The 25,640-nt window shown below is 42.3% G+C and overlaps 1 protein-coding gene across 1 annotated transcript in view; it reads left to right on the plus strand.

Annotated features, from left to right (window-relative positions):
- LOC142074826 (zinc finger protein 608-like) overlaps nt 1–25,640 on the plus strand; it is a 140,710-nt gene that overhangs the window by 34,629 nt on the left and 80,441 nt on the right. Inside the window, exon 2 of the mRNA XM_075135708.1 lies at nt 13,181–13,436. Coding sequence (XP_074991809.1) covers nt 13,181–13,436 — 256 coding nt within the window. The remainder of the gene's footprint in view (nt 1–13,180; nt 13,437–25,640) is intronic.

Raw genomic sequence — 25,640 nt, forward strand, 5'->3', positions numbered from 1 at the left:
GCTGCAATGTGTGTGGCTGTTAATCTTACACAATTAGAAAGTAAAGGGTATATTTGGCTTTCTCACAAAATCTGTGACTAATTTAGTGGATGTTAACATTTATCTATATTTGTTCCCAAGATGTTAACTTCCTGAAAAGTCACTGATTAATTAGTTGTTTTTATAGGATCAGCATGTTATCTTGACTGTGCCTGATGATTGCATTGTTATTTAAATGCCTTTCAATAGTACCCAGTATAATCTTCTCCATAATTTTCCCAGGTATTGAGGTTAGACTAACAGGTCTGTAGTTCCCTGGGTCTTCCCTCATGCCCTTCTTGTAAAGTGGAATAACTGGCTAGCTTCCAGTCAGCAGGGACCTCCCCAGAGTTAGGAGTTCATTTTTTAAAAACCAGTATTTTATGTGGTTAACACCTACAACTGTGGCAATATTTTCAACAGTCTAGCACATACTTTTGCCATAATAACAGTCTGGCCAGAATGTGTGTGGTATTTAATTATAACTTAAAACACAGAACTGATGTCAGATCAATCAAAAGAGAAGGCCAGATATTCAGAAGAAAAAAAGCACACTGGGAGCAGGTCTTTCCTTCAGACTCTCTTATAAGAATGAAGAATTTTCCATATGTCATGCATATCACAGTCCAAAGGTTTGTGTTTATTCCAAGTCTTTTGGACTTTTTTTTTCTCTATAGAAAAGATATGTTACAGTGTAAGAATGTATATGTGAAGTTCTTTGCTTATATTCAGAGATCCACCAACTCCATATCTGTATCTCAGATGTCTGTTTAGGCTTTTTCCAAAGTTATTTTGGGTGTGCCTTATCTTCTTTCTCTAACCTCAACACACAAACAGTGCATCTTCAGCAATCTTTCATTCAGTCTTTTCTGCTTGGCCATTAGACATAATGATATTCCAGTGTGTTATGGTTTAACCCAGCAGGCAGCCAAACACCACACAGCTACTCACTCGCTCCCCCCCACCACAGTGGGATGGGGAGAGAATTGGGGAAAAAAAAGTAAAATTCATGGATTGAGATAAAGACAGTTTAATAGAACAAAAAAAGAAGGGAAAATAATAATAATAAATGCAATTGCTCATCACCGATAACCAAGTAGCAATTGCTACTTCCTGGACGATGCCTCTTATTTATATACTGAGCATGATGTCACATAGTATGGAATACCCCATTGGCCAGTTGGGTTAGCATCCCAGCTATGCTCCCTCCCAGCTTCTTGTGCACCTGGCAGAGCATGGGAAGCTAAAAAGTCCTTGACTGTCAGGGTACTTAGCAACAACTGAAAACATCAGTGTGTTATCAACATTCTTCTCATACTAAATCCAAAACACAGCACTAGGCAGAAATTTAACTCTATCCCAGCCAAAACCAGGACACAGTTGTCAGAGTGACTCAGGGTCGGAGTGGGAGTGCAAACCCAGAGTAATGATGAATCCCAATATGGGCATGGTCATTCTCCTTTTAGTCAGACAAATATTAATCTTAACTATCTTCTTTTATCATATAACATTACAGTCTACAGGAATTATTTACACTACAACACAAAGATCAATTCTACATGACAAAATAGCATACAAACTTAGCACTTCTAATACAAATCTTTACTAAACCTATTTTCTTAACACTTCTAATACAGAGATACAAACTTAACACTTCTAATACAAAGACCTTTCCTGTTCTCCATTACAGAGTTCACTTTCCTTCAAAACCTTGTTCCTTCAAAATACGTTGAAACATTTCAAGTTGAAGCTTCTGTGACTGAGATGCCGACTGCCCCATAACTAATGTATAGAGTTCATATAACTTCCCTGCAGCTGCTCACCTGAATTGTCCTCCATCCAGCCCAACAAGGGTACACCACTGGATATTTCCAATTCCTTTCTTCAAGACCTTCTTTCCTCATGTCTTCCTCTTTCAGTCCCTGTTCGGGCACCATTTGTGATGTAAGATAGTACAGACCCTCACACATATATATGCACAGCAATACTGGAGCCTCTATCATAACAGGCCAGTCTCTCTCCATTGCCTCACCCCTCTGCCTCTCTCCGTCGCTTCTCTTAAATCTTCCTTCCAGCAACGATCACATGTCTGCTCACAATTCCCTTCACCTGTTTTGGCTCTTGAATCAGCTGGTGCTCATTGGCTCTTGAATCAGCTGGTACTCATTAGGCCACACCTCAGGGTAATCGCAAGCAGCATTCCTAACTGAGAGCTTTTACATTTTGATGTTTACAGTTTCCTTACAGAAGGGACAACTAAGCCAGGTGTTCAGGTCTTTTCTCTCCACACACAGTGATAAAGGAAGCTTTATTCTCAATGAGTTTTTAACAGTATAGTATCAGGACCTGTCACATAAACACTGTTAACATCAAAGAGATTTTGCAAAAATAAAAACTGAGTTATATTTTCACCTTTCATATTTCAAATACAAAAAGGAAGACTTACTAGGCTGCTTTTAGTACCCATAAGTAGTGAAATTCCAGAAGTAAATAAAAGCAATGACAAGCAAATCTAACTACTTCTATTTTCAGTTACCTAAAATGCTAGTAATAATACAGGCAATGTAGTTTCATCTTCAGGAGCTCTGTATTAAGGCCATCATCCAATTGTTATTAGACTTGCATGCACTCCCTGTTTTATAGCACTCATATCTATATCATTTCGAGACTTCCTTGAAAACTGTGCCATGTAGAACCTGCAGAAGATTTGTACAGGATTGCCACCAATAAAGAGTAAATTGATTTAAGCCCTGCCCTCTGCTTACTTTATGAAAGGGTTTGTTGTCACTGTTTTATCCTGCATTTATTGATAGTCTGAGTTAGGAGGCGTATTAAGGGCCAATCTAAAAGTAATTTGAGTCATTTAAAGTCTTTCCACTTTTCTAATAGGATCCTGTAATCCAGGCCATATATTAATTGTTCATGCCCTTAAATGAAATTTTTCAATTAATGATTTAAGAGATCCCCAAATGCCTTATTTGAGACATCTCAGAAGTCCCAGATTTTTGTACACAGACTGTTTAGCACTTTCTGAAAATGATGTCTTGAGCTGGAAATTTTGAAAATTTTGACTCTGTTTTGAAAACAGTCTGAAAATAGATAAACAGTCTCTCTTTATAATTTGCTAGATACTGGAATGCCACTCCCATCAAACTTAACTTGTCCCTGGACACATTAAGTTCAACATTTGGCATTAGTTTGTATTAGTTCATTCAAATTTGAAAACAATTTGAACATATGGACAAATTTCCTGTCTCGACCAACTGAACAAAAACATGACCTCTTAATATATTTAACTCCTTTTCATTCTGAATTTTTTTTTTGCCATTATCAGCTGTACAATGTTTGACTCGCTTTCTTATTTTATGATGCAGTTACTGATAAGTACTATGGTAAGTTACTGATTTAGAAGACATGTCTCTGAGAAATATGTTTTCTCAGGATAGCTTTTAAGCAGTTGAATATCAAAATCAGTAGTCCTCAGAGAGAAAGAAAAAAAGAATATACTGAAATAAAAAACTTAAGGTTTTTGAAGGTGGCCTCTCACAGCAAGGTGTCCTTACTAGACATGTAAAAGACATATCCTTTTTGGATATATATCAGAGAGAATATTTTCTTTGAAAATAGTGAATATATTCCCAAGCCATGTCTTGGATAAGATAAAAGGTATTTCTAAAATTATGTCAGCTCTTAAGTGGTAATTAATAGATCTTTAAGGAACGGGTCTGTGTACTGCAGGCTGTACTTTTAGGTGTTGCTTTCTCTATGGGGAAAAAAAAAAGTGTTAACCCAAGTTAGCAAAGGACTCTGACATACAATATTCAGTTATCAAACATCAGTGTTAGTATAAGATGTTACAAGTCTCTGCCAGCAGTTGCCACCTCTATGGCTGTGCCAGCAGAATGGATTGTGTGAGGATCCCCTGTCCCCTTCAGCGCAGTGTACACTTAGCGTGTGGTTCCACCTCTGCAGAAACCAGTCTCAGAGCTGTTATTGTCCCACTTTCCCGTGGGGCCTGGATCACTAGCTGGCATGTCAAGATGATTCCCACCAAAAGCGCAAAAAAAAAAAAGTTTTTTTTTTTTGACAGATCTGATTTGCCCACATGTTCAGCTGTATGAACAGAAGGGCTGATACAAAACTGTACCCTTAGTTAAAATTGCCATTATAGATGTTCCTGAAGCAGTTAAAACTGTGGTGGCTAACACTGCCATGATTACCTGAACAAATAACCTGGGACTGACAGCTCTTTGCTCCAGCTGTTTACTGAAGGGGCAATTCTACAATATGAATCTGCTGCTTGAAAAGCTTCCTGCCTGTGTGTCCTTCCATGCGTGATTATGACCCTGTTAGCAGTGTCAATTTGACTAATATGTCATCATCCAGCAGGATAGGTATGTTTAATAGTCTGGTTTAAAACAACTGAAAGATATGGGAATGAGTACCTGGAAGATAAGAGCGGAGTGGGAACCTTTTAAACTGGCTCATCTGACACAGAATATGGATTTTGGAGCTGTGCCTAAAGGTACAAGTTTCACATTACAGGCTCTGGGGCAGAAGAGCCAGCCTAAAAGGTTCCTACTTCTTCCCCACTCTCTGCTCAAAGGTTAATTTCTGGAAGTACCTGAGTTAGCTCATATAAAGGTAGCTCTGGAAAGTCCCCACAAACCAATTTCCCTCTTTCGCATTGCATACCCTAAAATATGTCATTGGTTAAATCGAACCTAGGGTGTTTGCAGACATGCTGTAAGACAGCTCTTTTTATTTTTTTTTAACACACTCGAGTAAAGTCCAGACAGAGCTAATTGATGACTGGACAATGAGTGGACCAAGCTCAAAGACTATGCCAATTAATATTGCTGTATTTAAAATGCTAGCAACAAGCTGTTTGAAGTCCATCTCAATGGGCATGTTTATATTTGTATGGAGGAATAACTGCTCCCTTTGGAGGTATGTTCTTGTCTTGTTTCCATTCATTTATGTGTAAGAAGAGTAAATCTCTAGTCAGCCACCCTGCGTAGGAGTAAAGTAAATAGGAAAGGCACAATTGTGGGATGTTTTTCCCACATGTTTGAAGACTAAAATGAACCTGAAGATGAGCTGGTAGCATTTCTACTTTAGTTTTTCTAAGTTATTAATGAGATAAAATAAATGGATGCCTTGAAGGCTGGCTAATTTGTTTATAATAGTAAATGGCTCTGGTTTTGAGGGAGAGAAAAGCCATCAAACACTTATGTGCATGGCTGTTTATTTCCAAATATCTGAATAATGTTTGAGGTTGTATAATTAATGTATTCAGGAAAGGAATGCATACAAGTTTTTGCCTTTATCCACCAAATAGAACTTTTGCATACTTCCCGTATGTTAATGAAAAACATTTTATGAAAAATTAGCAACTTCATGCTTTGTAGCTGATGCCAGGTTTTACCATGGACCAGTTCAAGACAGAGCAAAGAGAAAAAATGTCTTGTTCTAGTGCCTGAATTACTCAGACAAGCTTTTACATTGCCCCTCCTCTTATTAATATTCTTTTTGATGTGAGCTTGTAAAACAGATTGGCTGTTAATCTCTGGGATCTCAAGGGCTTTTGGCAGTGACCCATACTAGGTGAATACTAATGATTAGACAGCAGTGTTATCTCCCAACTAAATGAGTGTTGCTTATAAATCACACTTCATAAACTGCAGTTTCATTTCTTCAAAGGGTCTGTACCCGTCTATATGCTTTCATAGAACTGCCAGAAGCATTTCATGATTTCATGACAGTTTAGATTAGGTTTATTTTTTTATTTCAGTAGGGCAAAATATGTGAATTTCTACCAAGTGTAGAAAATTGTTTTTTGTTGTTTTTGTTATAAACTCATAATGCAGTGATTAGAATAGAAAGGATATGAATGATTAGGGCAGAGCAGAGAATAGAAGGTGCAAGTAACTGTAGAATATCACACATGAAATGTGGAATACTTGGACTAATGATTTATTTTGCTTTCTTATTTGAACAGAAGGGAAACTTCATTTGCAGCAAGTGTTGATCACTTTGTTAGGGTATAACAGTAGTCCATGAGACAATGTAAGAAAGGAGGAAGTTTAAGGTTAGATTGATGTACTGAAACACAAGGTGTTTCAAGTATGGTGTCTTGGATTTTCTGAGTGAAATCATGTCCTCTCCACACCTCTATTATTTCTCAGCAAAACAGGAATGATAAGCCCTAACTGAAACTCTGCAAACATAAATTTTTGTCTGTGTTTGGGTGCTTAGAGAGCATGCTAATGAGGATCCCTAGGTAATAAAGCAAAAATAAAAGGAAAAATATCTTTGAGGTAGGGATATGAGAACAGGGATCTTAAGGTCACCTGCTTCTAAGACACGTAAAGGACAAGATTTGGCTGATAGTATAGCTTCTTTCCTGAAAGAGAATTAAAAGAACTTGAAACCTAGGTTTCTCCTCTCTGCCAAAACTGAATTGCCTCAAAACTGAGGCAAGTAGGTAAGTAAATTCAGGATGGTCTTCCCTACTGACTCTAATTCCTGGATTTGTCTTTATACTGTTAAATTTAATCTTTCAGTCTCACTCTTAAGGACTATCTAACACTTTGCATCAGTACACTTTGCATCAATTTAGAAAGAGGGGAAAAAACATTTTGGGGGAATAGGAATTAGCAGTTTCCTCCACACATGGATTATTTTCTTGTTAAAAATCTTCACTGTACTTGGATTATTTTTGGATTTTTTTTAAGGCCTCTTGAAAAATTATTTGAAATGCTGACTTTCTCTCTCCCTGGTAAAACAAGCACCACAATCCAAATTCATCCCAGTTATGTTTCAGTGGAACTACTATGGATTTACACCAGAGTAAAGGTATACATAAGTTGAGACAAAAATTTGACTGTTATAATAAATTGGTATTCTCTAAGATATTATTTTGGCTTCTATGACCATGGATCTACCTTTGAGAAGCTGGGTCTGTTGGGAGCTGATGGGATTCACCTGACCAAGTGGGGCAAGAGGGTCTTTGCTAACAAGCTGGCCAGGCTTATAAGGAGGGCTTTAAACTAGACTTAGTGGGGGAAGGGGATGGAGTTTTGAGGAACAGAGAAGAGCCAGGGGTTGCTGATGTATTAGGAACTAACAGGGAAACAGCTGTGAAATGCCTCAAAGGAATTAGGGCTTGTTCCTCTAAAAAGGTCACAAGGTCTACAGCCCAGCTGAAGTGCCTTTATCCCAATGCACACAGCATGGGTAACAAGCAGGAGGAGTTGGAAGCCACTGTGCAGCTAGAAAGCTATGATCTAATTGCTATCGCTGAAATGTGGTGGGATGAATCACATAACTGGAGCGCTGCAATCGATGGCTATAAACTGTTCAGGAGGAACAGACAAGGAAGGAGGGGTGGGGGGGTTGACCTCTATGTAAAAGAATGGATTGACTGCACAGAGCTGTCTTTGAAAAACAGCGATGAACAGGTTGAGAGCTTATGGGTAAAACTTAGGGGCCAAGCCAATAAAGGAAACCTCAGGGCTGGTGTTTACTACAGGCTGCCCGACCAAGGGGAGCCTGTTGAAGCGTTCTTACTTCAACTACAGGAAGCAGCACATTCGCAGGCTCTGATCCTGCTGGGGAACTTCAGTCACCCTGACATCTGCTGGAAAAGCAGCACAGCAAGGTGTAAGCAGTCCAGGAAACTCTTGGTGTGTCGAGGATAAGTTCTTAATCAAGGTGATAGACAGCCCAACCAGAGGAGAAGGGTTACTGGACCTGTTGCTTACCAACACACAGGAACTAAATAGAGATGTCAATATTGGTGGCAGCCTGGGCTGCAGTGACCGTGTCCTGGTGGAATTCACAATCTCGAGGGATGGGGGTCAAGCGAAGAGTAGAGTCAAGACCCTGAATTTTAGGAGAGCAAACTTCAAGTTCTTTAAGGAATTAGTGGATGGAACCCCTTGGGAAACATCCCCAAGAATAAAGGAGCTGAACAGAGATGGCAATTTCTTTGCCTCAGTTTTCATTGGATATCTCTTCTAACATCTCTCCAGCCCTTGAACCTCAAGGCAGGGAATGGAGAAATGAAGTCCCTCCCATCATAAGAGAAGTTCAGGTTCGAGACCACCTGAGGAACCTGAACATACACAAGTCCATGGGACCCGACGAGATGCATCCCAGGGTCCTGCGAGAACTGGCTGATGTAGTTGCCAAGCCACTCCATCATATTTCAAAAGTCATGGCAGTCAGGTGAAGTCCCCAGTGAGTGGAAAAAGGGAAACATCACACCCACTTTTAAAAAGGGTAATAAGGAGGACCCTGGGAACTACTGACCAGTCAGCCTCACCTCTGTGTAAGACCAGTAAAATCATCAAACGGATCCTCCTGGAAGATATGTCGAAATATATGTGTTGTGGTTTAACCCGGCAGGCGGCCAAACGCCACACAGCCGCTTGCTCACTACCCCCAGACCAAGTGGGAAGGGGGACAGAACAAAAAAAAAAAAAAAAGTAAAATTCATGGATTGAGATAAAGACAGTTTAATAGAACAGAAAAGGAAGGGAAAATGATAATAATGATGATAGAATATAAAAAATAAGTGATGCACAATGCAATTGCTCACCACCTGCCGACCGATGCCCAGCCCATCCCCAAGCAGCAATTGCCCCTTCCCGACCAACCCCCAGTTTATGTACTCAGCATGACGTCATATGGTATGGAATATCCCTTTGGCCAGTTGGGTCAGCTGTCCTGGCCATGCTCCTTCCTGGCTTCTTGTGCACCTGGCAGAGAATGGGAAGCTGAAATGTTCTTGACTCTGTGTAAGCACTACTTAGCAACAACTAAAACATCAGTGTGTTATCAACATTCTTCTCATCCTAAATCCAAAACACAGCACTATACCAACTAGTAGGAAGAAAATTAACTCTGTCCCAGCTGAAACCAGGACAAGCCCTCTGATCATTTTCGTGGCCCTCCTCTGGACCCCCTCCAACAGGTCCATGTCTTTGCTGTGCTGGGAACCCCGGATCTGGACGCAGTACTCCAGGTTGGGTCTCACAAAAGCGGAGTAGAGGGGGAGAATTACCTCCCTCGACCCGCTGGTCACATTGCCGACTCATGTCCAGCTTTTCATCCACCAGCATCCCCAAGTCCTTCTCGGCAGGGCTGCTCTCAATCCCTTCATCCCCCAGTCTGTACTGATATTGGGGATTGCCCCGACCCAGGTGCAGGACCTTGCACTTGGCCTTGTTGAACCTCATGATGTTCCCATGGGCCCACTCCTCCAGCCTGTCAAGGTCCCTCTGGATGGCATCCCGTCCCTCTAGCAAATCAACTGTACCACTCCGCTTGGTGTCACCTGCAAACTTGCTGAGGGTGCACTCAATCCCACTATCTATGTCATTGATGAAGATATTAAATAGTATTGGTCCCCTCGAGGGACACTGCTCATCACTGGTTTCCATTTGGACATTGAGCCATTGACTGTAACTCTTTGGACGCATCCATCCAGCCAATTCCTTATCCATCTAACAGTCCATCCATCAAACCCATAACTCTGCGATTTAGTGGCCAAAATGTTGTGGTGGACCTGTATCAAAGGCCTTACAGAATTCCAGGTAGATGACATCCATAGCTCTTCCCTTGTCCACTGATGCAGCCACTTCATCGTAGAAGGCCACTAGGTTAGACAGGTATGATTTGCCATTGGTGAAGCCTTCTTGGCTGTCTCTAATTACCTCCCTGTCTTCCACATGTTTTGACATCGCTTCCAGGAGGATCCGTTTGATGATTTTACTGGTCTTACACAGAGGTGAGGCTGACTGGTCAGTAGTTCCCAGGGTCCTCCTTATTACCCTTTTTAAAAGTGGGTGTGATGTTTCCCTTTTTCCACTCACTGGGGACTTCACCTGACTGCCATGACTTTTGAAATATGATGGAGAGTGGCTTGGCAACTACATCAGCCAGTTCTCGCAGGACCCTGGGATGCATCTTGTTGGGTCCCATGGACTTGTGTATGTTCAGGTTCCTCAGGTGGTCTCGAACCTGAACTTCTCTTATGATGGGAGGGACTTCATTTCTCCATTCCCTGCCTTGAGGTTCAAGGGCTGGAGAGATTTGGGAAGAGTGATTACCGTTGAAAACTGAGGCAAAAAAAATTGTTGAGTAACTCAGGTTTCTCCATGTCGGTTGTTACTAGTTCTCTTGTCTTATTTATGAGGGGGGGGTTACATTTTCTTTATTCTTCCTTTTCTGAGCAACATACCTGTAGAAGCCATTGTTATTATTCTTCGCATCCCTTGCCAAATTCAACTCCAGCTGTGCCTTAACTATCCTGATCCTATCCCTACACATCCAGGCAGTGTCCCTATATTCTTCCCAGGATACGTGTCTGTCCTGGTTTCGGCTGGGATAGAGTTAATTTTCTTCCTAGTAGCTGGTATAGTGCTGTGTTTGGGATTTAGTACAGGAATAATGTTGATAACACACTGATGTTTTAGTTGTTGCTACGTAGTGTTTATAAAAATTCAAGGACTTTTCAGCTTCCCATGCTCTGCCAGGTGCACAAGAAGCTGGGAGGGAGCATAGCCAGGACAGCTAATCCAACTGACCAACGGGGTATTCTATACCATATGACGTCATGCTGAGTACATAAACTGGGGGTTGGTCGGGAAGGGGCAATCGCTGCTTGGGGATGGGCTGGGCATCAGTCGGCGGGTGGTGAGCAATTGCATTGTGCATCACTCATTTTGTATATTCTACCATTATTATTATTATAATTATTTTCCCTTCCTTTTCTGTTCTATTAAACTGTCTTTATCTCAATCCACGAATTTTACTTTTTGTTTTCCGATTCTCTCCCCCATCCCACTGCGGGGCAGGAGGAGTGAGCGAACGGCTGTGTGGTGTTTGGCTGCCTGCCGGGTTAAACCACAACAGTGTCCCTTCATAGTACATGGCTTAGCTTTTCTTTAGCACCTGGGCTCCATTGACCTGCTCGTTTCTGTTCCTTATTCTCTTTTGGCTTGAGTTCAAATATGTTAAGAGCTCCTCTAAATTATGCCTGGGGTACATATTGCCCCCTTTCCATTGACAGAGTCTCATTATGCTGCTCGTACTGGGGAGCAGGGCTCTGTGCCATGTAACCGTTTGTCTCTACTTGCCTCCACTTGGCACCTGACAGCTAGAATCTGTATAGCAAAAAATCAGTGTCCCCTCATACTAGGCATACAGGGTTATTGTTTTGTCATGCTTACCTAGTCCAGGGCAAAACTGCTGTTGAGGGGCAGTTGATATTTGACTTGCCTACATGCACTCAAGTCTGCTCCACAAAGCATTCTTGCATGTGCTCTGCCTAACTTTTCAAGGGTGATGGCATAAAGAGAAGAATGAAGATGTAAATTTTGATTCACTGCTTGACTGCATTTTTTATGCCATAGTAACTCTGCTTTACTCAGTGGAGTTCTACTGATATTAGCAGGCCTTTAATCTTAATGGATGTTTTAGTAGTCCTGTTTTGCTCTGATTTAATTTTTTTCTTTGTTGTTTCTAATCTAAAAATTATTTATTCCTAAAAAAAAGACAATAAACAAAAAATTAAAAAAAGATTGGGGAAGATTCTGATTACAGTTCCCTCCTGTCTTTTCCCCAGTTCAGTTCTAGTATAATCAAGAAGAGAATCCAGGCTGTTTTCTTTTAGTGTTTGCTTATGGCCTGGTAGGACAAAAAATATAAATGATCATACAATTAATTTTTTAAAAATATTTAGCACACTTAGGCTTGTGTGCACAGACAAAAAGTGCTGGCTCTCAGTTTGTATGAATGATGCTTAAAGCAAAAGAATCCACTGTTACAAGGGCCATTTGTGATTTTTCAAAAGTTCTTTTTCATTTTTTATTTCCATTTCATTTTCTTATTATGAAAACTGGCCACATGATGAAGTGATCTGAGCTGTGATAGAAAGAGTATATGATACAACGATTTACTCTTCAGTCCTTTCCTATCTTTGTCTCCCCATTTGCCAACTTGGCTTTAAAAGAAAGCAAAATCAACTTTGATCTATATTATGATCCATTTAAATGAAACCTAGATGGCCATGTGCAGTGAGTCAGCATGTCTTTTCTGTTGGACCTTTTTACAGGGGTCCAGAATGATAAACAACATAGACTTAAAGACATTTCATCATCTATTTGAAAGCAGGTAGTGCCATTTTTTAAACCCTTGGTTTGAAGAAGGATTTCTTGGTGTGATATCTATGATCCAGTTGGCCAAATAAACATGAATTTTAGGTGGTACAGATGATTGTTTTAGATATTTGAGTTGGGGCACCGATATCCTCATTTAACTATCTTTTATGTGACAAAGGACCTTGTGGCCACAGTAAAATAGCATGCACCTTCAGGACCTAACCTGTATACAGAAAATCTGTTAATGGGGAAAATGGAAGTTGCACAAGAACAGTAACTTTTTCAATTTATATATAGATATTTTCTCTATGTGAGTTTTCTGTGTACAGACTGATTGTCTGGTGAGTTGTATCCTTCCATATATGCATTTTGAAAATCCTTAGAAATTAGATTGTTTGGATAGATTCTTGTAAAAGTCTTCATCTGTTATTTCAAGTAGAAAGATGTAAATGTTATCTGTAAGCTGTTAGGTGGGTGATCCTAATGTATTTTAAATGACTGGATGATAAAAGATTATATTTGATGGCATATGAATATTAGAATTGTTCCAAGTGTTAATTTCTCTGTGATGCACTGGGAATAAAATGGCATTCATGTGTCTTTGCACTGTCTTTATAATGTCTTTCTTGAAATAGAAAATGCAGTTCCCAGTTTGCAAAACTAATTTCCATCCACAAAGCAGTCTCTGTCAGCGCCAAGAAAAAATGGCTTTCATCCTTTTTAAAAATTTTATTATTATTTCACACTAGCAATCTATGACAACAGGGAATAGTCTTGTAGAAACGTAGCAATTTGTCTTGTTTAGCGTGATAAATTTTTTTGTACTTAATTTTTCATGTGCAGCATTTGGGCTGATATTAAAAAAATTAAGCTCATAAGACTGAAATTAGCCATGATACACTGAATCCCTGCATACATATATACAGACTAAGCAAACTTTTTTTTTAACAATCTCAAAGCACCATTATAGTAAGTTTGTCTGTTGTTTTCAGGTTGATCTCCTGTTTACAGTGCCTGAACCTCCACCTCCGATTTCCAGCAGTATCACACCTCAGATTCTGCCTTCCTACTTTTCCCCATCTTCATCTAATATTACAGCTCCAGTCGAGCAGCTTTTGGTACGGACTCGTTCACTGGGTATAAATACTTGTGAGGTTGGAGTAGTAACAGAACCGGAATGCCTTGGACCCTGTGAGCCTGGGACCAGCGTGAACTTGGAAGGAATTGTGTGGCATGAAACTGAAGAAGGTAAACTGTTTTTTCCATTAGGCTTATCTGCTAGTTATCTTAATGAGGACACTGCTGTATCTGTCTGGATGATAACTGGAGGCTCGCTAGTCTGTTTGTCCACCTTTATGTAGAATGGCAGTCACAGATTTATAGCTAAACTAGTGAGTTTTTCTTTTCCAAACAAACAGCGGATTTTTTTATTATTTAAGCAATCATATTTTCCAAATGACCTTCCATGTAACTCCAATTAGCAATTGAATTGTTTTCTATTGCTGTATTGAGAAAAGCCTGTGAAGAAATAGCTATCAGAATAGCATAAATGTGAACAGAAGGATTTTATGTAAATGTACATCATGAGGGGACTATATGTGATAGGACTGGATATATGAATAGTTTAGGAAAAAAATACAAAGCTGAATAATTTTGGAACTCAGATACTATGATCAAAAATGTCACCATTGCATAATAACAGAGGCCCCAGAGATTATCCCCCCCGAAATGTATTTGATGTCATTATTGTTTGCATTTTGGTTGTGTGAAACATGCTTTAAGAGGAAAACATTCTTGTTCTATCATCTGGTGAACAAGTGCTAGCTAAACCAGACTGACTTCTTTAATAACCTTCGAAGGCATTTGGCCAAGTAGAGGTGCTGGAGAGCTTTGGGGAATACTAGATGTTGATCAGCTGTGATTTAGAACAAAGTAAGTAGAAAGAGGATTATACTGTGATATGCAGATTTTTCCATTTTGGTTTTCAAAAGCTAATTATTAAAATGCCAGGTTTCTCTTGTTAATGCTAAAAATAGTGCATGTGTACTTTAAGCTACTGCAATTTTTGGTTTAATAGTAGTGGAAGCCAATGCTAGCAGCGACAGCAGCAGCAGCAGTTGTTGCAGCGTGCTGAGGAGTGTGAGGCTTGTAAGGTCCCTGGGAGGTGTCTGAAGGGGCTTCTGGGCCCCCGACACCCTTGGGCTGTGTATGTGGAGGGACCAGCTGGCATGCGACAGGTCTTGCGAGAGGGGCGGTTGAGAGTTGGGTGGTGCCGGCGGTCCCCACGGCTAGTTCAAACCGCGGGAAACTGCATATAACTAGACCCTAGGGAGCATCAGTGACATTTGGTGCAGCAGTTCGCGCAAGAAAGGCAGTGCACTCTGCCAGTTGTTGGGCTGCTACCTGCTCTGCTCACCCACAGGCTTAGGCTGCAGCCCTGATGGTCAACCCAAATAATTGGTGGCTGTGCAAGCCTACCTGGAAGCTTGAGGTCTCCAGGGAATTAGAATTAAAAGGACGATGTCTTTCAAAATAATTACCATTTTATAAGTGGGCCATTTTTTCTGAGAACTATGAGGAGACTGTGACCTGCTGAAAGAAAATGGTGTCCACCCACCACAACTGCAAGGCTGAGGCTGAAACCCAAACAGAAGCACTGCAGCCTACCTATGCTGACGTCTACCCAAACAGAATTCGCAAGGACTGAAATAGATGTCCAGACCTCAGGTTGCATGGAGCTCCAGCACCTGGAAGTTCCCCTAGCTCCTGAAGGCAGCAGTGGATGTCATAGCTGCAAGTGTGCCCAGCTAGAAGAACTCTTCAAACAAGTAGCTATGTTACAAGAGGAGCTCAACAGGCAGCGCAGCATCCAGGAATGTGAGCAGGAGATCGATATGTGGTATTATGCGCTTTCCCAGGCTGAGCGACAGCCCTGCCTTAAGGATGTGCAAGAGGATTGTAAGCCTGAATTCAACCTCGAGCTGAATGACACAAATAACTCACAAGGTGAAAGAGACTGGACCCTTGTCCCAGCTTGGGGCAGAAGGAAGAACCTTCCGCCTTCTCCTTCCCCTAAAGTACCCCTATATAGCAGACATGATTGAATCATAGAATCATAGAATCATTAAGGTTGGAAAAGACCTCTAAGATCATCGAGTCCAACCGTCAACCCAACACCACCATGCCCACTACACCATGTCCCTAAGCGCCACATCTACACGTCTTTTAAATACTTCCAGGGATGGTGACTCAACCACTTCCCTGGGCAGCCTGTTCCAAGGCTTGACCACTCTTTCAGTAAAGAAATTGTTCCTAATGTCCAATCTAAACCTCCCTTGGCGCAACTTGAGGCCATTTCCTCTCGTCCTATCGCTAGTTACTTGGGAGAAGAGGCCAACACCCACCTCGCTACAACCTCCTTTCAGGTAGTTGTAGAGCGCGATGAGGTCTCCCCTCAGCCTCCTCTTCTCCAGGCTAAACAGTCCCAGTTCCCTCAGCCGCTCCTCATAAGACTTGTGCTCCAGGCCCTTCACCAGCTTCGTTGCCCTTCTCTGGACACGCTCCAGCACCTCAATGTCCTTCTTGTAGTGAGGGGCCCAAAACTGAAACACAGTATTCGAGGTGTGGCCTCACCAGTGCCGAGTACAGGGGCATGATCACCTCCCTGCTCCTGCTGGCCACACTATTTCTGATACAGGCCAGGATGCCTTTGGCCTTCTTGGCCACCTGGGCACACTGCTGGCTCATGTTCAGCCGGCTGTCAACCAGCACCCCCAGGTCCTTTTCCTCTGGGCAGCTTTCCAGCCACTCTTCCCCAAGCCTGTAGCGTTGCCTGGGGTTGTTGTGGCCGAAGTGCAGGACCCGGCACTTGGCCTTGTTGCATCTCATACAATTGGCCTCAGCCCATCGATCCAGCCTGACCAGGTCCCTCTGCAGAGCCTTCCTACCCTCGAGCAGATCAACACTCCCGCCCAACTTGGTGTCGTCTGCAAACTTACTGAGGGAGCACTCGATCCCCTCGTCCAGATCATTGATAAAGATATTGAACAGGACCGGCCCCAGTACTGAGCCCTGGGGAACACCGCTCGTGACCGGCCGCCAACTGGATTTAACTCCGTTGACCACAACTCTCTGGGCTCGGCCATCCAGCCAGATTTTTACCCAGCGAAGAGTGTACCTGTCTAGGCCGTGAGCCGCCAGCTTCTCTAGGAGAATGCTGTGGGAGACAGTGACAAAGGCTTTACTAAAGTCCAAGTAGACCACATCCACAGTCTTTCCCTCATCCACTAGGTGGGTCACCTGGTCATAGAAGGAGATCAGGTTGGTCAAGCAGGACCTGCCTTCCATGAACCCGTGCTGGCTGGGCCTGATCCCCTGGTTGTCCCGGACACGCCTTGTGAGCGCCCTCAAGACGAACCGCTCCATAATCTTTCCTGGCACTGAGGTCAGGCTGACCGGCCTATAGTTCCCCGGAGGTCGAGGGAGGTGATTCTGCCCCTCTACTCCACTTTTGTGAGACCCCACCTGGAGTACTGCATCCAGCTCTGGGGTCCCTCTTCCATGGGCAGGTCCATGTCCCCAGCAAAGATGTTAAATAATACTGGTCCCAATACGGACCCCTGAGGCACACTGCTCGTCACTGGTCTCCACCTGGACATCGAGCCATTGACCACAACTCTTTGAGTGCAACCATCCAGCCAATTCCTTATCCACCGAGTGGTCCACCCATCAAATCCATGTCTCTCCATTTTAGAGGCAAGGATGTTGTGCGGGACAGTGTCAAATGCTTTGCACAAGTCCAGGTAGATGATGTCAGTTGCTCTTCCCTTATCCACCAATGTTGTAACCCCATCGTAGAAGGCCATCAAATTTGTCAGGCATGACTTGCTCTTAGTGAAGCCATGCTGACTGTCACCAATCACCTCCTTATTTTCCATGTGCTTTAGCATAGTTTCCAGGAGGGTCTGCTCCATGATCTTGCCAGGCACAGAGGTGAGATTGACTGGCCTGTACTTCCCTGGATCTTCCTTTTTTCCCTTTTTAAAAATGGGTGTGATGTTTCCCCTTTTCCAGTCCCTGGGAACTTCACCATTCTGCCATGACTTCTCAAATATGATGGATGGTGGCTTAGCAACTTCATCTGCCAGTTCCCTCAGGACCCGCGGATGCATCTCATCAGGTCCCACGGACTTGTGCACCTTCAGGTTCCTTAGATGGTCTCGAACCTGATCTTCTCCTACAGTGGGTGGTGCTTCATTCTCCCAGTCCCTGCCTTTGGATTCTGTGAGTTGGTTGGCGTGGCTAGAGCACTTGCCGGTGAAGACCATGGCAAAAAAGTTGTTGAGTACCTCAGCCTTCTCCATGTCGGTTGTAGCCAGGTCTCCCATTTCACTCATCGGGGGCGGGGGGTACAGTTTCTTTCATCTTCCTTTGTTGTCCTATGTATCTGAAGAAACCCTTCTTTTTATTTTTCACGTCCCTAGACAAGTTCAGCTCCAGCTGTTCCTTGGCTTTCCTGATCCCCTCCCTGCACTCTCGAGCCACATGCCTATAATCTCCCCAGGATGTGTATCCCTGCCTCCACTGCCTATGCATTTTGGTTTTGTGTTTTAGTTTGGCTAAGAGGTCTTGACTTAGCCAAGCTGGCCTCCTGACTCCCCTGCCCAACTTCTTGCACATCGGGATTGAGAGCTCTTGCGCCCTAAGAAAAATGTCTTTAAATATCTCCCAGCTCTCATTCGCTCCTTTATCTCTGAGGGCAGTTTCCCAAGGGATCCCACGCACTAGCACCCTGAACAGCCAAAAGATTGCCCTTCTGAGGTTTAGGGTCCTGACTCTACTTTTTACCCATCCTGTACCCCTCAAGATTGAGAATTCTACCAGGGCATGATCGCTGCAGCCCAGGCTACCTCCAATCTTGACCTCTCCAATAAGTTCTCCAGTAGTTTCCTGGACTGCTTGCAGTTCGTTGCGCTGCTTTTCCAGCAGATGTCTGGGTGGTTGAAGTCCCCTATCAGGATCAGGGCCTGCGAGCGTGATGCTTCCTGCAGTTGAAGAAAGAACTCTTCATCAACCTCCTCTCCTTGATCGGGTGGCCTGTAGTAGACACCAACCACAAAGTTTCCTTTGTTGGCTTGGTCTCTAATTTTCACCCATAAGCTCTCGCCCTGCGCATTGCTGTTCTTCAAAGATAGCTCTGTGTAATCAATCCCGTTTTTGGCATAGAGGGCAACTCCCCCACCTCTCCTTCCTTGCCTGTCTCTTCTGAATAGTTTATAGCTGTCAATCACAGCACTCCAATTGTGTGATTCATCCCACCAAGTTTCTGTGATAGCAATCAGGTCATAGTTTTCCATCTGGGCAGCGGCTACCAGCTCCTCCTGTTTGTTTTCCATGCTGTGTGCATTGGTATAGAGGTACTTCAGCTGAGCTATCACCTACATCACCTTTTTAGAGGAGTTTGCCCTAATTCCCTTGAGGCAATTCACAGGTTTTTCCCTGTTGCTTCCTAATGCCTCAGCAGCCCCTGGGTCTTCTCTAGTGCTTAGAACTCCATCCCCTTCCCCGGCTAAATTTACTTTAAAGCTGTGTTTATAAGTCCAGACAGCTTGTTGCCCAGGACACTGAAATGGGATTTTAAAATACTCTGGTGATATAGATAGAGTGTAGATTAAGAGACTGAAGATATTTGGTATGATTTCCTCTCAAAGAAATTGTATTGTTTCATACCCTGTTTAACTGAAGAAAATATTACTTTTACTCTATTTCCCCCCAAACCAGTGTTCTCAGTCAATACAGTATAATGAAAAATTACTTCCTATTGATCAGTTTTGCATTTTAATTTCGTCTTGACATTTGGTGCACACATGCATGTATATATTTAGCTGTTTTCAAATATCCTGATATGTACATGAAAGCAGCTGTATAGCAGCTTTTTATAAAGCCATGTCTGCCAAATTTTAGAAAGCAGGGTGCAGATGGGTCTTTTATTTATCTTTAACAGCAGCATCATTATCAGATATTAATTTTCTCCAGTTATAATTTTGACTTTAATTAGGCCAGAACATGACCTTTGCTAAATTGGTGTAAATCCAGGATACTCTGAAATCATTGTAATTGGTGAGATCTAAAACCATCCTGTTGTTCATAATGTCCAACTGAAATTAGTTTCTTTCGTGATACCCATATATTTCATTCATATTCAACCCCTTCACTGCTTTCTAAAGCCTAATAAAACACACATGCAAACTGACATCTAGCTGTCTAGCTGTCTATATATATGATGGCTTTTTAAGGTAAAACAATTCTAAGAAGCTAAGGTTTGAGAATTTCTGGCCTTGGCTCATGTTTTGAGACTTTTGAATTATTTTGTATCACCTGATTTAGCCATTCTGTGAGAGGAGTTGTGAGGTGATTAAAACAAGCTTGTAGGATGTCTGCACACCCTATGCATATGGGAACTATGAACCAAATGTGCATGCTAAGCAGTCTTCATATGCTGCAGTAACTAGCAATGGGTATGCAAATACAGAAAGGACATGATGATCACAGTTATAATGAGAACAGTACACTGAGTAGAGGAAGATGAAATCAGATATTTTATTTAGAACTTATTATTAAATCTAATACATGCTTTCTAGAAGAGAAGGTGTATATTTGGGAATTCATGTTTTGAAGGTTTTCAATAGCTGAAATAACTGGTTTTGTTTTAGGAATTTTAAACAAGTCACATTCTGTTGCATTTGTTTTTCAAGGGCACAAGAAGGATGATGTTTGGTTTTATTATTCATGTTTTTAAGATAATCACTCCAAAGGGGAAGAAAAGCATTGGATTTCAGAGAAAATTGTGACTGATCAAAGAGAGCACTGTTACTACAGCTCTTTTGATTTATCTCACTCCAATCTATTTAGTTGATTTGATCAGCAGATTTAATAAATCAGACCATTTTCCCCAGAGTGTTTCAATCTTAAGATGTGTAGAGGGAAGCTGACATCTGAAGTCTGTCACATTTTATTAAAGGGCTTTGTAACTAACCATGTCTGTGATTTTGCTAATATAATTGAGAATGCTGGTTATCACGTGAGCATTTCTCAGTTGCACTACTCAGTTGTGTAGTGTTTAATTTCTACATATGTATGCTGTAGGCATTTTCTTCTGCATAACATCCTTATTTGGCTATGACTTGGTATGTGTCCAAAATAATGTTAATGGCTGTAGAAAAAAAGAGTATTTTAAGAACTAATTGAGGCTACCTTGTAGTAGTGGAATGAGAAATAGTTATGGGCAAGTCAACCTGAAAGTTGGCAGCTAATGTGTGTTGATACCATTCAGTAACAGTCACATAAAGCAGCTTGGTAGTGTTATTGGAGCGTATTTTTTGTTTGGTTGGTTCTTCTGATACTCTGTGTTTTCTCTGGGAAACAACTGCTAAAAGTCTGTATTTCTATATTGAGAAACAAGGTTAATCTAGAATCGGGTACTTGCTAAATGGTGTAATTATCTTCTGGGAAAACAGTTCTAAAGAGAGAGGTAATTGTTTCTTACTGCCTGGAGGAAGTAAAAATGACCTAGAAAAAGGGGAAACCACCAACCAACTTTCTAAATTGCTTAAAGCTTAGTTTTTTTTGTTTTGTTTCTCACACTTGACTTCCCTGGGTCATGTCCTGGTTTTGGTACTGCATCTAGTAGTAGAGTCAGCCTTTAGTTGTGAGAAGCACTTGTTCTGATGATGTCTTGTTTGCTTGAAAACTGTGTAGGAGACAGCCATCTGTCACTTTGCTGTCTTTGTGTGCAGAACAAGCTGTCAACTCACAGCCTTCAAGTTCTCACATTGCTGCATTGACATTCTTCCTCTTTGTGCAGTTTGGGTACAACTTACTGTTGTCATTTGGTAATAATACAGAAATTAATTGCATTTTTTGAAGAGTTCTCTTGTCAGCATTAGCTTGTTGATTTTATAACTTGAGACTAGTTGTCAAATGTAAGAACTAGGAATTTGAATTTTGCTGTAATTTTATTATATTGTGTCTCAGAAATCTGATGGGATCAGCACTAGGGACTTCCAAATGTATACTATTGTCAGTTGTGACACTGCAGAAATTTCAAATAGGAAGGAGAAAACTTAATTTACATAGAGGCATGCTGATACTTGTTATGGATGGGATTCCCCACCTGCCACATTTGCATTTAATATGCATAGACATTGTTTTGAAAACATACCTATTGCACAGAGCTGAGGTTGATTCCTCCCTGCCTTACTATGTGGTGTTAGTTTTGCAAAAAATATTTTAAAAGAATGCAATCTGGTTTAAATCTCTTTAGTTATATATGTCTTTGTACATGTGTGTATAAGTAAGGGTGTGTATGTGTGTGTAGAATTAGAAGAATCAAAGTAGTTTGACTTGTGGTTTGACAACCACATTTTCCTACTTTCACAAATACAAAGGCATGATGAAACAATGAAAGTTTTAATGTAAAAGCACTGTCAAACGCATAAGTAAACAATTGCAGAAATTAGAGAAAAATGTTTTTGCTTTCCTAATCTGTTTTCTCAAAGAATCTGTGGTGGATTAGCCATGGCCAGCAGCCAAATGCTCACCCAGCCGCTCGCTCACTCCCCCTCAACAGGACAAGGGGAGAAAATAAGATGGAAAAGCTCGTGGGTTAAGGTAAAGACAGGGAGATTACTTACCAGTTACCATTACAGACTGTGATGGATGCACTCGACCCCTTAACCAAACTAGCGGTAGTTTGGTACAGGCTCCAAAGGAGCTAAAGGCCTGAGCTGTAGCCGGGCCAAGAACTCTAGTTTCAACCTGTTCTCTGAAAACCCACAAAGGAACAGAGTGACACAGTAAACATCAATACATATGAGTTTGGAACACCGATCATGCGATTAACGCGTAAACAACAGGTGGCTTTTCCAAAACTCATTTATCAAAAAACAAAGTAAGTTGTGGGTATAAGGAGTCTCATGCCTACCTTTTCCATCACATGTAATTTGACTACGAGCCAACCACTTTATCTCATAAATATGACAGCCTAAGTGAGCCTTCTTTGAGCTCTCCCTGCTAGGCAGCGTGGCTGCATGGCGGTGATCTTCCCTTGAGCTGGGACACCTCTCAAGGTTGCTCCTCGAGGCAGAGAGACCTTTTACCAACGGCAGATCGTTGGACGAGCCCGATTTGAGCTCCCCCTGAATTGCAGCTAGACTGCCGCCAGGTGACATTTACCTTGAGCAGGGATGCCTCTCAAGGTTTGAGATTCCTCACCTGAGACTCAGAGATCCTTCCTTGCCCGAGGCGGAAAGATCCCTTACTCCTCAACGTTGAGAGATCCCTTATTCCTCGATGTTGAGAAATTCCTTGCTGCAACAGATCCTCGGTAAGTGACTAATAGCTTGTTAAACTTTGCAAATTTCGCTAACTCAATTTTCCTTTATATGTTTCTTCCATGCAGTGATTAATAAGGTGAATTTTGCCATCAAACTTATTGAACCTTAGTAAACCACTGTCAAACATTGTTAAATTTCATCGAATTTATTGAACTCTGTCAAATTATTATTTTACCTCAATAAAACATATTGCCGCTTCTCTCTTTTGAGTGAGGTGCATTCCACTCATCCGCGACAAATTGGTGTAGTCGGCAGGATTCTAAATCAGGATCCGCAACACAGGCAAAACAGACTCGACTTGGGGAAAATTAATTTCATTTATTGCCTATTAAAATAGATTTTGGCAGTGAGAAACAAAGACAAAAATTAAACCAAAACCTTCCCCCACCCCCCTTTTTCCAGGCTCAACTTCACTCCTTCATTCCTGACTCCTCTACCCTGAGCAGCACTGGGGGGATGGGGAATGGGGGATTACGGTCAGTTCATAACGGTTCTTCTCTGCCGCTCCTTCCTCCTCACACTTTTCTCCTGCTCCAGCATAGGTCCTTCCCACAGGCTGCAGTCCTTCAGAAAAAAAATCTGCTCCATCGTGGGCTCTCCACAGGCCGCAATACCTTCAGGAAATATTCAACTGTTCTGGCATGGGGTCCTCCATGAGCTGCAGGTGAATATCTGCTCCTCCATGGTCTCTTCCACAGGCTGCAGGGGAATACCTGCTCTGGTGCCTGGAGCACCTCCTCTGCCGCCTCCTTCTCTGACCTTGGTTTTTGCACTGCTATTTCTCACTCTTCCCCCCTCAACATGTCACGTTGCTTTGACCTGCAGTAGCTCCGTTTTGGAGCCTGCTGGAACCGGCTGTGTCTGGCATGGGGCAGCCCCTGGTCTCTTCTCACAAAGGCCACCCCTGCTGCTACCAAAACCTTGCCACATACACCCAATACAGAACCATACATTAATACATAGATATTTGAACAAATGCTGTCATCTTAAGTTCAAGCAAAGTTTATAGAGAGAGGTAATATACTTTATTAAACCAAGTGATACAGTTGGAAAAAACAGATGAGTTTTCGGACTTGGTGCATTTAGATTCCCTCCTTTCTGAGTGATGTAGAACATTAACTTGCTGAATACAGGAAGCAGTGGACTGATATTCTTACCCATATTCAGCATAGTACTGTAAAGACAGTGGGTATTTTTATGGGAGAAAAGCACTGAAGTTCATCGTTCAAAAATGAAGCTTCCTTACGTCCATGTTAGAGAAGTGGTTCATGGAGGAGATAGCTTTTTTGGCCATCTGCATTAAGAGAACACCTGAAATCCAGCTTTATTCTACTGTCATACAAGTCATCTGCTGACCTGTACGAACATCAGACAATAGCAAAATATAGTCTGTTCAGAAAAAGTCTAGACACATGCATGTTTTATATTTTGAAATGTTAAGTATTATCATTCTTTCTATTGTCTGTGATATTGGATCCGGTAAATTAATGGACTTAAGGAAGTCTGAGGTATGTAATTCTTTATAGACCTCAACTGTCTCATTGTATTATCTAAGGCATTTAGAATCTGACACCTAGTACGTGTCACATAGAAACTTGTTCCAAAAGAGAAATGGATTATATCTCACAATAGGAAGTCACAGGCTTGCATAAAAACCTGTGTTGTGGTCTTATGGAGACTCTATGTACTTTACAAAAGGAGTTTGGGAGACTGTATTTTTGGATGTACACAGAGTATCTGAGAAAAGTTTGAGATTAGTGTTACAGGATTTGGACTACAGGAGAAACTTGGCAGTAGGTACAATGAAGTTTGTTGGGTGCAAGGGGCCTTTTTGTTCACCTCACCAATATGCCTTACCTTATCTGATCAGTGTATGCTTGTTTAGGGATATAAATTCTGACATTGTCGTGTAACTGTCTCTTACAGTGTTTCTTGCAGTGGACTAGGTGGACTGCTTGGTCTGAGCCAGTATGGCAGTAATTTCATCTTGACGTATTTTATGGTGTATTGGGTTTACATGGCAAAGTTTTGGTAGTGGGATGGGCTGCAGGGGTGGCTTCTGTGAGAAGACACCAGAAGCTGCCCCCATGTCAAACAGAGCCAGTTCCAGCTGGCTCCAAGACGGACCTGCTTCAAGATGAACCTGCCACTGGCCAAAGCTGAGCCAATTAGTGATGTTGGTAACGCCTCTGTGATAACATATTTAAGAAGGGGAAAAACTGCTGCACAACAGCAGCCAGGAGAGAGGAGTGAGAATATGTGAGAGAAACAACTCTGCAGACCCCAAGGTCAGTGAAGAAGGAGGGGAAGGAGGTGCTCCAGGTGCCGGAGTGGAGATTCCCCTGCAGCCCATGGTGAAAGCCATGGTGACGCAGGTTGTTCCCCTGCAGCCCATGGAGGTCCACAGTGCAGCAGATATCCACCCGTTGTTGTAGGAATTATACAGCTGCCACTTAGAGCAGGTGGATGTGCCCTGAAGGAAGCTGTGACCCCATGGAGAGCCTGCACTGGAGCAGGCTCCTGGTAGGAGCTGCGGCCCATGGAGAGGAGCCCACACAGGAGCAGGTTTTCTGGCAGGACTTGTGACACCGTGGGGGGCCCATGCTGGAGCAGTCCATTCCTGAAAGACTGCAGCCTGTGGAAAGGAACCCATGCTGGAGCAGTTCATGAAGAACTGCAGCCCGTGGGAAGGACCCACATTGAAGAAGGTCATGAAGGACTGTCTCCCATGGGAGGGACCCCACGCTGGAGCAGGGGAAGAGCGTGAGGAGGAAGGAGTGGCAGAGACAAAGCATTATGAACTGACCGCAACCCCCATTCCCCATCCCCCTGCGCATCTTGGGGGGAGGAGGTAGAAGAGTCAGGAGTGAAGTTGAGCCTGGGAAGAAGGGAGGGGTGGGGGGAAGGTGTTTTAAGATTTGTTCTTATTACTCACTATACTACTCTGTTATTAATTGGTAATAAATCAAATTAATTTCCCCGAGTCGAGTCTGTTTTGCCCATCACGGTAATTGCTGAGTAATCTCCCTGTCCTTATCTCAACCCATGAGCTTTTTCA

The sequence above is a fragment of the Calonectris borealis genome, chromosome W (assembly GCF_964195595.1).
Source record: "Calonectris borealis chromosome W, bCalBor7.hap1.2, whole genome shotgun sequence".
Taxonomy (NCBI): Eukaryota; Metazoa; Chordata; class Aves; order Procellariiformes; family Procellariidae; genus Calonectris; species Calonectris borealis.